A 15174-nucleotide genomic window follows, 5' to 3' on the forward strand; every position below is an offset into this window, starting at 1 on the left:
TAATATCGCTCATTATTTCACACAAGGTCTAAACCGTGAACATATTTCTGAAGAAACCAGAGAAATATTCCATAACGCGGGCCAATGAATCTGGGTATTGGCTGAAAATGTAAGTGTTCTCTGTGAGAGCCTCTGAGAACAAATTTCCTCTGTCGCTGTTGTGCAATAATAATAATAACTCAGTGGAAAGAGGCTGAAAATCCCTGTACAAGTCAAACTCCAGCAATTCAACAGACTAACAATGTTTGCTTGAGTAGAAACAAACAAGTGATTGTGATGAACACAAGCAAAAATCAAGCTAGTGTTTCCTTGTGTGCAAACTTTTAATTCTCAAATAAAATGTGCCTGTGTTTACAAAATAATCAAAAGGATAGTTCACCAAAAAAAAAAAAAACAATTCATCATTTACTCTTCCTTATCTTATTACAAACCAGTAAAACCTGTATCAGAAGAAAATAAGTCATACAGGCTTGGAAAAACATAAGCTAAGCTGTAACTGATGATAGTATGCTCACTTTAGGGTGATCCATTTGTTTAATGAGATATAAGAAAAATAAATAAATAAATAAACAAATAAAGAAAAGTTAAGAGTCAAAGATTTCTTCTTAATCCAAACACAGCATGACAATGCAAAATACTAGTGTTAATAATGTAATTTAAATTTAAAATGTGTTGACAAATGCATTTAAATACCTAAAAAACACCATGTACTCTCAGCCTACTGACCAAAGATTATTATGGTACTTGTATGAAAATACATCTAGCCGGCAGCGAGCTCTCTACAACTCTCACATGGTTGCCTAGTGAAGCTAAGCAGGGCTGCGCCCGGTCAGTACCTGGATGGGAGACAACATGGTAAAGCTAGGTTGCTGCCCAAAGTGGTGTTAGTGAGGCCAGCAGGGGGCGCCCAACGTGCGGTCTGTGTGGGTCCTAATGCCCCAGTAAAGACTCTATATGCTCAGTAAGCGCCATCTTTTGGATGAGACGTTAAACCGAAGTCCTGACTCTCTGTTGTCGTTAAAAATCCTAGGATGTCCTTCAAAAAAAGAGTAGGGGTTTCATACCGGCATCCTGGCCAAATTTGTCAACTGGCCTCTGTCCATTATGTCCACCTTAGCCTCCCCATATCAGTACTGGTTTCATCACTGTGTAGTGCGCAAAATGGCTGCTGTCGCGTCATCGAGGTAGATGCTGCACACTGGTGGTGGATGAGGAGATTCCTCCCAATGTGTAAGGCGCTTTGAAAAGTGCTATATAAAATGTAAGGAGTTTTTATTATTACCACCAGAACAATGCATTTATTATAATTAGTAAAGCACTAAAATTAAATTTCTGTGACGTATTCAAACCCTAAAATTTTAGATGCACTTAGCTGCAAAACAAAAATGCTTTGTAATAATTAATTAAAATTTTATTAAATGATATCGTCGTTTTGTAAGACTTTTTTAAATTTAGCTAATTCTATTTACACTGATTAAAAACAACACACAAGCCAATAAAACAATCATTGTCATTTTATTGACAATAACATTTTCTGACAGTGAGCGAGGCGTCAGTTTAACAGTGTTGCCTTGTCAGCAAAGTATCGCTATTGCAAGCAGCAGGAATGAGTATACTACACAAAAATGTCCTGTCTGATTATTTGACTGGACTTTACTGCTCTCGCGCATTGGTTGGCTCAGAAACAAACCGCCTTTGCTTGGAGCAAGCCATTAAAACAAATGGGTTTTATAGTGCATTGCTTTCCACGTCTGGTGTAAAAGCTGCTTTAGACTGCAGCGTAGCCTTTTTTTTTCAGCTTAATTTTTGTCATCTTTTTCTATTTCTGAAAACCAAAAATGATAATGATCAGCGTATCCCTTTATACATGTATAGCGTATCCCAACAGAACAAAGGCAGACAAAACAATACAATGCACACAATATACCTTAAATCTTTGATCAACAGATAAACTTGTAATTACATTTCTCATCAAAGCAAAAATGAGAGAACTCTAATTCACTTGCACTACACCATCTATGTTTTTTGAAGAAGAATCCTCACACAATGATTGTATGCAACCTGTCTAGTAAGAATATAGTAATGCATCTAAGCTGAGCACTTGTGATCAGATGACTGCTAATGCAAGATGAAACTGGTGTACCTGCAGAAAGAGTCAAGACAGACATGTTTCTGCCACAAAAAGGGCTGTACATTGTACTGTCCAGACTCTGCTAGACCCTGTAAGAAAGGCCAGACCCCCTTCGGGCTGGTGAAAATTTGGAGGAGTGTAACTCATTGCACAAGACAGTCAGAAAAGAGTCAGCTGTGCTGCCCAACCTAGTACAGCACATTCCTGATTTTATTAAGCACCCAGAAACATTTGCGTCTCGGCAGCTGTAATGTCTGACAGTGTATGCCTTTGTGTGTTAGTGTACTCATTGTCCCTAATAGGAGATTTTATTCCCCTAACAAATAAAAAAGCTCACCATTTCCTTGATAGTATAGTGTTCATGTACTAATGAAACCAATCTGTGAACTCAAAAATGTGAGGCATAATTCTTCTTGTTCCTGTCATTAAGGCCAAAGAAACAATACATAATATCTCAGACAAGAGTCATTTATTTTAAAACACTGAACAGATTTGTTATAGTTGCTTTAATGATGTAAATATTTCTGAATCCAGCCTGTCCCATTAAGTCACTTCTTTGTTTATTCTTAATATGCCCATTTCGCAAGATGTGAAAGATGTGAAGATATGACGTTTCAGATCCAAATGCTTCATGAATCATTATATCAAGCTGCTCCTTTTAAGTGTTTTTGTGTTTTTCTTTAAATGCAAATGAAATGTACACTTTCTAGAATGGGGCGAATCTAAAACTCTTGATAAGTGGTTTTCTGCACTGACACAATACTTTACATGAGTATACACTATGCTCACATCAACTGCTAAATGCACACAAGTGACGTCTAATACATAAAAGAATATTAAAGCTCACATATTGTTAATGCGGATTGTAATGCTACATGGAAATGAATGTGGTACGTGTATCAACATATTAGATCTGTGAAACTCTTAGACTTGAAGACAACCCACCACTAACACAGCTTAACCAAGTCTTGTTCCCTTGGCTTGACCCTTGTGTGGGAGCTATTTAAAGTCAAGATACTGTGAGGAGAACATTGCAAGAATAAAAAAAAACAGGACTACAATTGAGGCACTTGAGGGAGTTCAGAAACAGTGCTTACTGATATAGAGTATAACTCTCTTTGAAGTTTAAAAAGCATAATAGGGTCCATTAATGCCATGTCAGCAGCAAAGGCTAGCTTCAAGGTAAGAACAAATGGAATAACAAAAGTGGTACAATTACCAAAAAACTACAACAGACATTTAAAATTAACACAAGACAAAAACTCTAAAATTCATTCTGGTTATAATTTTAAAAAGCATCAGTAAAACATCTTTAAATAAAATATGTTGTCTATTTAAACAAACAAGGCCACTGGGTTGAAATGTAAATATTTTAACCTAATTTTAAAGAGATCCAGAAAAACAAAAAAACATCAACTCAGCATTTTTAGAGAACGAGAGTCTTGTGGTTCCTTCTAAACAACATTAGAAAAACACAACTAGACCCCGTCTAGAATTGAAAAAATGCATAAACAGAAAATAGTGAGGTGTTATAAATAATTTATTACCATTCAAATAAATCCAAAGATAACTTCAAATGTTTTTATATATGGAAAAAAATATTAATTGAAATAATCTGAAACAAAATTAATTATTTTAAATTATTTGTTTAAGAATATAGAAGTGCAGTTTTAGAATAAAATAAATATATGTGACCTTAGATGACAAAGCCGTATTTTTGCATCTTATGTTGCAAATGTATATTTTTGGAAATAGCCCTCCAGAAAATGTTATATCATAAATATATTTTCTTGCATGCCAAAAATCATTAGAATAATACTTAATGATCATGTTCTAGGGAAATATATTGTAAAACTATAAAAATTATAAACTTAATTTTTGATTATTAATATGGATTGCAAAGAACATAATTTAGACTACTTTTAAGGCAATTCTTTCTATATTATAAACACTAAAAGTCTAAAGTTTGAGGTCAAGTTTCTTTTTTTATTATTATTATTTTTTATTTAATATGTTAAATAAAATTATCCTGTTTATCAAGGCGGCATTTATTAAATTTAAAAAAAGTTAAATTGTTAATTTCTTAATTAATTATTTATTTATTACTTACTGTGCGTAGTTTCAAACTAAATTAGTACTGCAGTCATTATTGACTGTTGGTGAAGTTTTTTTCCTCGCCGCTGTCGCCAGTGGCTTGCATGTTCGGAATCTGTAGAGCTACACATCGATGGATTTGCTCTTCAGTGTTTGGACTCTGAGTAGTGATTATTAAAACAACTGAACTGAACTTAACTTAAACACTGAAAACTAAACTGTCACTGTTTCAATTTACTATGATCTTTTATGTGAAGCTGCTTTGATACAATTTTTTGATTTACAGTGCAATAACATTTCACAATTTTACAATTTGTACTGTATTTTTGATTAAATAAATGCAGCCTTGGTGAGCAAGAGAAGCTTATTTTAAAACATTTAATAATCCTACTGACCCCAAAGTTTTGATATTGCTCTATCTTCGCAAATCATATATCAACCGAAAGCTTATTTATTAAACTTTATATAAAAGATGTAAAAATAGCTTTTTTCTTCAACTTTATATAAAAAATGTAAAAATAACTCCTAAAATGAAATAAAAAGAATAATTAATTCTCAAACTCCTCTGAATGCTCTTTGCTCTAGCCATTTTGGTCATAATGATGGAACCTGATTACACCATCCCTGTTACCAAATCAGATACAGGCCACTTCTAAGAACATCAAGAGTGAGTGGAAACAAACAAATACAAGCAACTGTAGATGCCTTTACCCCATTATGGGCGTCTTCGTAATCCATGCTGTCGCAGGTCCTACCAACACCAGCAAACCGAGCTCCTGAAAAAACATGACATCATAAAGAACTGCATCTTTTATCAACAAAACAATCAATACAAACACAAAGTGAAACAAATTCCAAAAATACTGCCAGAAGCCAAGCAGATTGAATCGTCCGATACAAACCTACAAGAATGGAGAACAACAGCATCAGGATCGCCCAATAAATCAATAACAGATAGACCGATGTGGAAAAACTAGAGCCAGATACGACCCATCAATGAGGAAGGTTTTGAATTTTCTTTTTTTCTCTGCGGCCAAAAGATTTATTTGCTTTGTTCCTTTGCCTTCAGAATAATAGATGCGAGATCTTTACTGCAGGAGAGATTTGAAAAAAGGTTTGTTCGCTCATTATTCTGCCAATGTGTTTGTCTATTTATTCTCCGATACAAAACAAAGGCTTTTTATGATCTAATCGCAATAAGCACTAGGCATTGAGTGCCGCAGTGAAAGTCCACCAACTTTCAGACAAAAAAATAAGCAGATAGCAGGGGAATGTCTTTGCATACCAGACTAGTGCATGCAGCCTCTGGGACAATGGCCTTGTCCTCTGTACTGGAGCGGTGTGATAGCAAAGGCCTAAAATAACCGCTAATGGAGCTGTGTTTGTGTTCAGGGGTTTATCAGCGGCTTTAATCAGCCAAGACTATGAGATCTTCAAAGCTTTCCAAAGCACTGCGTCTACAGTGAGGGCAAGCATAAAGAGAGAAAGAGACGGAGAGAGAGAGAGAATGAGAGAGAGAGAGAGAGAGAGAGAGAGAGAGAGAGAGAGAGAGAGAATGAGAGAGAGTGAGAGAGAGAGAGGAAGTGGGTGTAATTTCCTCAGGAAACGATCAGAGCCATTTTTTGTCAACCTGTCTGCAAAAGTCATGTTCAGAGAAACAGAGAGCGTTAAACAAAGGAAAAAGACAAGGAGGGACAAACAGATACACACAAGAGTATGACACATTAAAGATTAAAGAGAAAGATTTATGAAGGTTTACACAACGCTTTACACAAATATGCCACACTCCTTTGTCTGACTGATTCTTGTTTTAAAGGTGTAAAAGAAGATGTTTTAATTTTTCTGGGAATTTTTTATATATGTTGTACGAAGTGTTATCACATTTAAAGTTAAAGTTGTAATTTTTTTGGACTGTGCCGCAATGGATGTCTTGAACTTCAATTCACCCAATCAAATTTAAGACCTATGTAAGACCATGAAGAATGAAATTTCAGACTTCTATAGTGATAAACGCTAAGGATTCCTTTTTTTTAATGGGCCAGCAGAACAAAAGAAATCTAACTAGTCATTTCTTTGCCAGATATTTTAAATAATGTGTCAAAACAAGCAGACCTTAGTTGTTTATAGGCATGGGATGATAACCGTTTTTAGGGTATACCAAATATGGAAAAGTCAAGATTTTAAAACCACCAATATTTTCTGCTATATCCTTCCACAGGTATGCGTTACATTTTTTATTTATGTTTTTTGTTTGTTTTTAAGGAAACCAGTATCTCCAGCAGAAAAGATATGCACAAGTCAATGATTGATTTGAATTATTTATTCTGACATGTTTCATGCTCCAATATACTTAAAATATTTCTCAAAAAAATATATATTGTGTTTAAAAGGGAAAAACATTTTTGTTTTTTACCCAGAGATTTAAAAAGACTATATTTTAGAGTAGTAATCACAATACCGTCAAACCGTGATATTTTTATCCAAGGTTATCATACCGTCAGAATCTTGTACCGTCCCATGCCTAGTTGTAAACATACATTTTTTTCAACATAACTTAAACTCTTAAAAAACTAAATGTATACAAAATAGATTGTTATAATATTAGTGATGAAAGGTTTTGCTAAAAGTTTTATAGAGATGATGGTGTTGGTGATTGGATGCGTGTTGGATCGATTGGGTAGCTTTACATAAATGACAACCTGGACAAGACCTGTTTAAAATGATTTACGACCTACATCTCAATATTTAAGTGAATAAGACTTTTTAAGGCCTAAAGTTTTATTTTTGAAATTTAAGACATTTTAAGGTTTTTTAAGACATGAAAATTTCTATTTAGTTGATATTTAAAAATACAGTTAAAATGCAGTTTAGTAATGTAGCTTTATTTAGAAACTCTGATCTTTTTTGTGATAGGAATTATTCAAACAATAAAGAATTAGAAAGAGACTTTCACAATTAAAAAATTATATTTTTGATAACATATTTATAATAAGAAAAAAATAATTTCTAATAAGAAATTAAAAAATAAACAAGAAAAAAAAATCAATTAAATGGCAACAGCAGCAACTCATATAATATGCAATTATGTTACTTTGCAATTATGAATAAAATAAAATATAAAACAAAATACCCCCAATAATGAGAGTAATTTGTAAATTACTAAGATTTAAATATTAAACTTCTTAGAATTTCCAAACCGGTTAAAATCAATTGTTATTTTTGAGTTTACACAGATATAAAGAGGTTTTGTTGATTATGAAGAAAAATGTATTTATGTTTGAGTAATTGTTCTTAAGAGTGGATTACTGTTCAAAATGAATCAATCAAATCAAATTGGATAAAAATGATTTTAAATGCCTAACAGCTCATAAATTAGATATTTTTATGGTATATTTAACTGAAATAGTTTAAGTGTGTTTTAATGAATTAGGATTTTTATATATAAATTCAGAAAATTTATTTATATTAAAAAATGACAAAAAAAACTCATATTATTCTATTTGATTCAATGTCATTAAATAAATCAGTAAATCAGCACAATATATTTAGAGATATTTCAATATTATAATTTTTTTTATTTCAAAATCCATCAAAACAAAATGGCAAACAAACATGCATATTAAATTATTTGACTTAATAAAATGTAAATGTTCTGATGGTGAAGCGCCTCCTTTTACTCCCTTTTGAAAACAAAAAAGCTTGTTTCATGCTCTATTTCCAGTTCATGTGACAGCAAGTGTCGATGCTTCCTCTACCTTTTTGTGACATTGCCCTCATCTCTGTCACAAGGAGAAACCATCACAACAGAGTAATAAAATAATACTAATATTAAAAAAAGAGGAAGAGCTAAAGAGAAAAACAAAATATGACATCAGTCATGCATGCATTTGGAAACTGATGTAAAGAAAAAAAAACACTCCTGTATCCTTGCAAAAACAAGTGAACTAAACTAAGAACAATGATGGAGAGTATAGAGGCACTGACTGATAGTCAGTTCTGTTCTGGAGTCTGGACATCATTCAAGCATAACTTAGGACTATAAACTTCACATACATTCAATATGACTCAGATTGCATGCTAAATTGCTATTTTGATAAATGGCAACCTAAAAAGACATTTAACTACACCCACAGCTTTCAATAAATCATCTCAAAAGCTGTCAAGATCAATCAGAGGGCGTTAAACGCAGAAAAAAAAAGAAAGACGTGCATAGTGGCCAGAGATCAACTGAACTGAGAATAATACTGCGGCCCAGTTCACATACAGTTAAGGCTGGATGAATAATCGAAGACAATTTTCTTGTGTTTTTATCAGTAAAACCGGTTCTAGTAAACCTTCAGCATGTACTGATAGAGAAGCATGGCTGTAGTTCACTGATAAGCTACACAAAAATTTGTTTCAAAATCAAAATTGATTTAATCGGACGGTATGACATTGAGATTCTGTCATTCTGTGATAATGACAGCTGTTTGCATGGCTGCTCAATAAACTATGGCTCAGAGTAGTAGTAAATGCTGCATGTGAAATTACCATATATAATATAATTTTCATTCTAATCTCCCTTCATAACTTCAGTCGAGTGTTGGAAATAAATTCTCCAGAGAGATGGTTGTGTAGTCGTGATTATTAGTCACTCTGAAAACGGTTAACAATTATGTTTATAATACAATAATACAAGATTGTTGCTTAAAGATATACAGGTGGAGTTGGAAGTTAACGAAAATAATTTATATACTGTAAAAACAGCAATTATAACAGTAATTATTTATATTATTTATTAAATGACCCATTAAATTTCATTTTATCAACGTCTACATCTATCCCAACCCTAAATCTGATGCTCACAGCAATGTAAAAATAGGGCTAGGCGATAAAATTGGTATTAATATTTATTGACCGAACACCATTGTCAATATTGATAAAAAAAAACTTGGTATAGTTTTGGTATGGAGGCTATAGTTTTACTAAAATGTGGCTGCTAAGACTGCGCCTTGGAAGCAATGCCAACAAGCTTAGAATGAAAGTTTGTCATTTTCAATGGAAGCACGCGACTTGCAAGACGCCTTTAGGAGCGACTCAAACTAATATTTTTTTTTTTTGCAATATTGCTCAGCCACATGTAAAAATATAAATTATTGTTGTACACGGTCACAAAGATTATGCTATACTGATGAGTATCTGCGGCTGTATCCCTTTTAGAATTACCCACAATATAAAGAGTTTCTTCCTTGTGTTATTCTGAAGTTTCTGCAGGAGAGTGCCCTCTTCATTTCGCATTGCTCGACATGCCCACCTGGTTGCCAACGTTCGCTGTCACTCACATAGATGGAGGTCACTCTGTTGAAATGAACAGTCGCTCATAGTGTGAATGAGGTAACGCGATTAAGAATTTAATCACTAATAAAAAAAAATTCACCCAAACATTTTTATTTACTTACCATTTTCTCAAATTCAAGTGGTTTAACAAGTTGAACAATGCCTGAAACTGCAGTGAATGACTTTAGATGACAAACTGTAGTTGTCAATGGCTACTAGTTTTCAACATTCTTCAAAATATCATATTTTGTGTTTAAAAACAAATGGAGGGTGAGCAAATGATGACAATATTCAGTTTTGGGTGAACCAATCTCTAATATCCAACACAATTAAAAATGTGATTTTCATATTATCTGCATAGCGTTTTATTTTACCAACATTGCTGACTTTTATAAAGATACATTAGGTTGTAAACACTGAATGCATAATTATGCAAACACATAAGGAGATTTCTTTGTATGAAAGACAATGATTGATTGACATGCCAGTTCATCTCTAATACGGTAAGAAATTATTTATTTGAAAAATGTGAAGGATTTGACAGACACACAGACAGGCCATGTTACTAAGCAACCGAACAATCCATTAATGATGAAGCAGTAGCATTTCCTCGTCTTCTGTTACGCTTTGCAAAGTACATACTTCTCTTTGCAAAAAGAGAAGCTAGTTCTGGGGCGTATTACAAGTAGTTAAACTGGAACGCAGCATAAGACTGTAGAGCACTGGGGTGTTACAGGTGGAGTTAATGAGGTCTATCGCTATCTCCTCAAAACTATGTAATGACTGCACTTTCTCTCTCTCTGATTCTCTCTGGACTGTGCGGTATTTCAATACTGCAGGAGATTAGAGATCTCGGAGCTTCTCTCGGTCACTCCAGTAAGAACAGAGGAAGGGTGGCGGGCAGGCATGTGGCTTCGCTGACCACGTGAGAATGAACAGAGAGAGCGAGAAAATAAAGAAAGTTTTTAGTGTAAAAGACTGTAAAGATGTGTGATTGAGAGGTGTTAACCCCTAACAAACATCACACAACCTCCTCCCTTTCTTTTTCTTCCCTTCGTTCTTTAAGCCTTTCCATTTTTTATATAGCAATATATGATATACAGGGTTCAAAGCTAAGGATTTTTTATTTTACTGGTCCCACCCAGTAAAAATCTATCCATCTATTGAATTAATCAATCTATTAAAAAAAAAAGCATTGGCTAAAATTCTGCATTATCGGCTTAAATTATACAGAGACATAGCATATGAACCGAGACTGCATCAGATCATAAAGCAGATCAATGTTGATCTTTCTTTCGAGCTGTCAGTGCAGAGATCAACAAAACAACAAGCCTAATACAACAAATTATAAGATTAAAATATGAAAAAAGCTATCAGATGGTAAGTTCGGTCAATTTTCCTAACTGATAAACAGCTCTCTGAAATATTTCAGCATGCTTTCGTATTAGATATGAAATGCACATTTACCGGTAGGAATGAAATCTCGCCCTGCTCATCATTCTCTTTGTATAGCCGTATATATGGCTATTACACAATCATAACACACTGTAATATAGCCTGGGTCGTTAGTTCGTTGGATTGTTTTGTTTTCTCACTATAAATCGATCCACTCAATTGAGCAGGGACCACCTCATTCAGGCGATCATGGACTGATTGATTTGGCGTGGACACGATTGCAATTGCTAAATTCACATATGCCAAACAAACCGCGCTAATGGGGGGAAACGAGACAGATTCCGAAACAAAAGTCTATAGACCTTTTGTTTGGCTTCTGCATGGAGGGTGCTAGAGCGACCAGCGTCTTCCGGCATAATGCTAAGAACTTTCGTTTACAGCGGTCACAACTGGTAGTTCGCGCTACGAAAATGGGTCTCAATAGTGTTTTGAGTGGATTACGGAGTGTTTTTGTGACACACACAAAAAAAAAAAAAGTGTATGTTAAAGCCTTTAATCTGTCAGATGTGGTTCATGAGCGAGAGAAAAACGTTCTCCTAGTTCACGTGTCTGTCGCCAGAACTACAGTGTGTGTGTGTGTGTGTGTGTGTGTTCCCGACCTGTCAGCTGTTAGCTCAGCAGCTCTTCAACACACACACACATACACACACGCAATACTTCACTGCATTATAGAGCACAACAGATTACTGGCATGAAAACTTAACAGGTATGTAAGTCATGCAATTTACAGAAATCACCAATAAAAGTCCGTTATTGATACTCTGCTGGCTGATTTGCTGTACGTTCAAATCGCGAGCCGTTTATGTTTCAATTTCACTTAAGCAGAGTTATTAAAGCAGTGTGTTAGTGGAACAGTACAGTAGGCTGTGTGTGTGTCAAACATTTTGGTGAATTACATTTGTTTGGGCAGGTTATGTATTTGAAAGAAAGAGAAAAACTTGACTTTAGCGATGACGAGGCTTCATTTAAACGGCAGAAGATGCCGTCTGACAACGAGGAGAAAATGCCTCACAGCAGCTGTTTTCCATCCTATATTAGATCACATTTTTTAAAATAATCAGTCCAGGAGGTGGTGCTGATGGAAAGCAGTATTAGTTCAAAGATCATAAAAGCAGGTAAAATAGATTCAAACTATTGTTTCAAAGCTGTCCAAATGTGACTGTTTACATGCATCAGCTGCCGACCGGAAGTTCTTAGCATTCTCCTTGCAAATACAAAGCATAATAGGTAATTTTGCGATCTATATGTGAAAGCACCCTAAGATTGTATTTGCACGTACTTGACAGACATTCGCAGCCAAACGTTTGTGACAAGGCAGCACTGGCCCGATTGGGCCAGTAACATTCTGTACACTGGCCTGAGTGTCTCGCACACTGACCCTGGGCCATTGGGCAGTCCTTATTGTCGAGCCCTGATATATTTGCATTTTTCTAGCAAGGAAGAAGTCTCTTAGGCCCTGCATTTATGGTATAAAGACGCGCTTCTCTCAATCAGATCCAAGGTGTAATACGGGTTTGAGTTTGAGTCAAAACTGTTTTGAGCTGGTCTACTTTGGAACATTCATGGAGGTAGTGGGAAGTGCCCAGACAGCAGCTGAAATCTCTCAAAAATTATTCAGCAACCCTCTGCCCTTCCTCATTATAAATGAATATTAGCTGCTTAGTTACACATAACTCATTTTTTTGTTTTACATTTATTATTTTTATGTTTGTACTGTTTGGGTTTTACCTAAATCTGGTTTAAGTCCATGTCAACAGCTAATTTAGAAACATTATTTACGGAAAAAATATGACGTGTTCAATACTTGAGCAACAGGTACAACATCAGCTCAATTGTAGTTAACATTCTATAATAACGAAATATAATATAGTTAGGCCCAATATCAAATAAATGATACCCTTATGATCCCCATGCCTACCACTACTTGATTCTCTTTGCCCTTCAGTCTGAAAGGGTGGGGATTAAATTACTCACCAAAAACGGGACATCACAGCTACACCAGCACATGTCATTCTTGGTCATCACTAGCTTATACGTCAAACAAGATGTTGTCTATGGTTATCATTTTAGAAGTTCCAAGAACAGCAGCATTTAACCGATTACTCGCACTCAATGTTGTTAAGAACTGTATTTGGACTTTAGAAGCTCAAAAACATATGAGCCTCCAGGTTGCCTAAGGCGTCCTTGTTTCAATCAGAACATTTGACTGGTGGATCATGTTGCAATAAATACAGACCCTGTGAGTACCATGTATTTACACAGTCCTCATATTCATGGATGTAACCACAAGAAAACAATATTCTTGTTACACCAGACATGGTGTAAAAGCAAATTCCCTGCCACTAGACTTTTCTGACAGAGAATCCTGTCAAGTCATTATGAATCAGACCTTTGAAGAAATTCAATGAAAGTATGAATAAATGAACGAATCACTCAAAAACGTACTCATTAAATATCTAAATAAATTCTCAATGAAATGTAATATGTGATTTATTTGCGATTTATAAGATTAAAATGTATTTACCCAATAACCCCAGAGTAGTTTTAAACTATTTAATGTATATTCTGTCTGAATAAACTATTCATTTCTTCATACAAACAAATAATAGTAAAATTAATCTTACCACAAATTTTCCAACTCATTTGCAGAAATGTGAAGTAACGAAGTACAAATAATTTCTTACTGTACTTAAGTAGATACGCACTATATGTAGGCTAGTTTGAGAATGAGAAAGGAGAGGAGGATGACTATGCAGATGAGACCGAGGAAGACGGCGAATTTAACATGACTGATGCTGCCCTGTTTACACATTAATTAGACACATTTCGCTTGATCGGAACACAGGAAAGTGATCAACAAGAGAGATGCATTCCAGTTAAAAAATTTGCCATACAAATTCTAAGGTTTAAGAGTCTTTAGTCCTCTTCCAATTATACTGCACTGAATTTATCTGGTCTTTTAATCTAATACCTTAAAATATGATTTTTTATAGATTTTTTAATTGAATTTATCACATGAATAAAAGATCATGCACATGTTTTGTAGTAGTCACGCCTGTGTATGTTGCTTTTAGCATATAAATGTAATTACAGAATTAATGTTTATCCACTAAATAATATACAACACCCTTAAAAAATAATTATATTTATGTATGAGAGCTGCTAACAAAAAATTTATTTAAAAATAGGTTGCAGTCAAGTCCGGTGAGTATTTATTTTAGCAAAAAATATATTTTTAATACATTCAATTAAAAAATATTAAAATATAATAAAAAAATAATTATATATTTTGGACAGAATTCAGTGTAAAATACAAGATAATTATCTTATATTTTTATTTAATTATTTTTAAAAATGTAGAGGCCTACAGAAATATTGTTACAGTGTATGAACATGAATGGCAGCTGTTGTTTTTGATCCAACAACCGCAAAACTGCATGCTAAATGATGACGATACCTGGGGGGGAACCGGATACTTACCTACCTAGTGAGACTATAACATGTGGTAGTAAAGGGTACTTTTCACTTAAGCACATTTTTGAGGCTGTACTTCTTTACTTTAACTTTTAACAGAGTCGTTTTAAACATGAGTACCTGTACTTCTACTTGAGTAAAGGTTGTGTGTAATTTTGCCATCTCTGCTCACAGCAAAGATAAAAATACACTACTTATTAAAAGAAAAAAAGCATGTTATTTACCCTGCTGTGGACTTTCATCTCCTCCTGTTTTCCCTCTATAGCTCTAACTTCCCATCAGTGCTAATAGACATAAACGCTGCCTGGAATATCCCAGAGGCATTAACTCTGAACACACTTAAAGGTAATCAAGACCCGTTTCACTTGAAGATTTTTAAAACCTCAATTCCTGGATGTTTTGTACAGTAGCCCATTATTTAACAGGTCATATTTCAAGAAAATCTATTACTGCTGCATTTTTTAACCATCTGTAATATTTGAGACATCCATAGTATTAAAAGCACCTGAATAAGGATGATGAACGCTGCTCTCTGGCAAATATGCTTCCCTTGTGATGGAAGGCAAAAAAAACAACAACTGCCTGTTGGATGTGGTTGGCAAGCTTGTGAATTTTCCGACTGCATCCCTACTTTAGTCCATCAACTGACTTTTATAAGAAGCATATTCTAAAATGAAGTGTATAAAATGAAAACAAAATTTAGA

At 34.4% G+C, this 15174-nt stretch overlaps 1 protein-coding gene across 38 annotated transcripts in view; it reads right to left on the bottom strand.

Moving 5' to 3' along the window:
• Positions 1–15174, bottom strand: part of arhgef1 (Rho guanine nucleotide exchange factor 1) — a 91240-nt gene that overhangs the window by 48461 nt on the left and 27605 nt on the right. For 26 of the 38 annotated variants that reach the window (XM_087285915.1, XM_087285908.1, XM_087285906.1 and 23 more), the window contains 1 exon segment: positions 4937–5001. In XM_087285915.1, coding sequence (XP_087142041.1) covers positions 4937–4963 — 27 coding nt within the window. In that variant the 5' untranslated portion in view covers positions 4964–5001. 38 annotated transcript variants of the gene reach the window in all.

The sequence above is a fragment of the Danio rerio genome, chromosome 16 (assembly GCF_052040795.2).
Source record: "Danio rerio strain M-AB ecotype USA chromosome 16, GRCz13ab, whole genome shotgun sequence".
NCBI classification, from domain to species: Eukaryota; Metazoa; Chordata; class Actinopteri; order Cypriniformes; family Danionidae; genus Danio; species Danio rerio.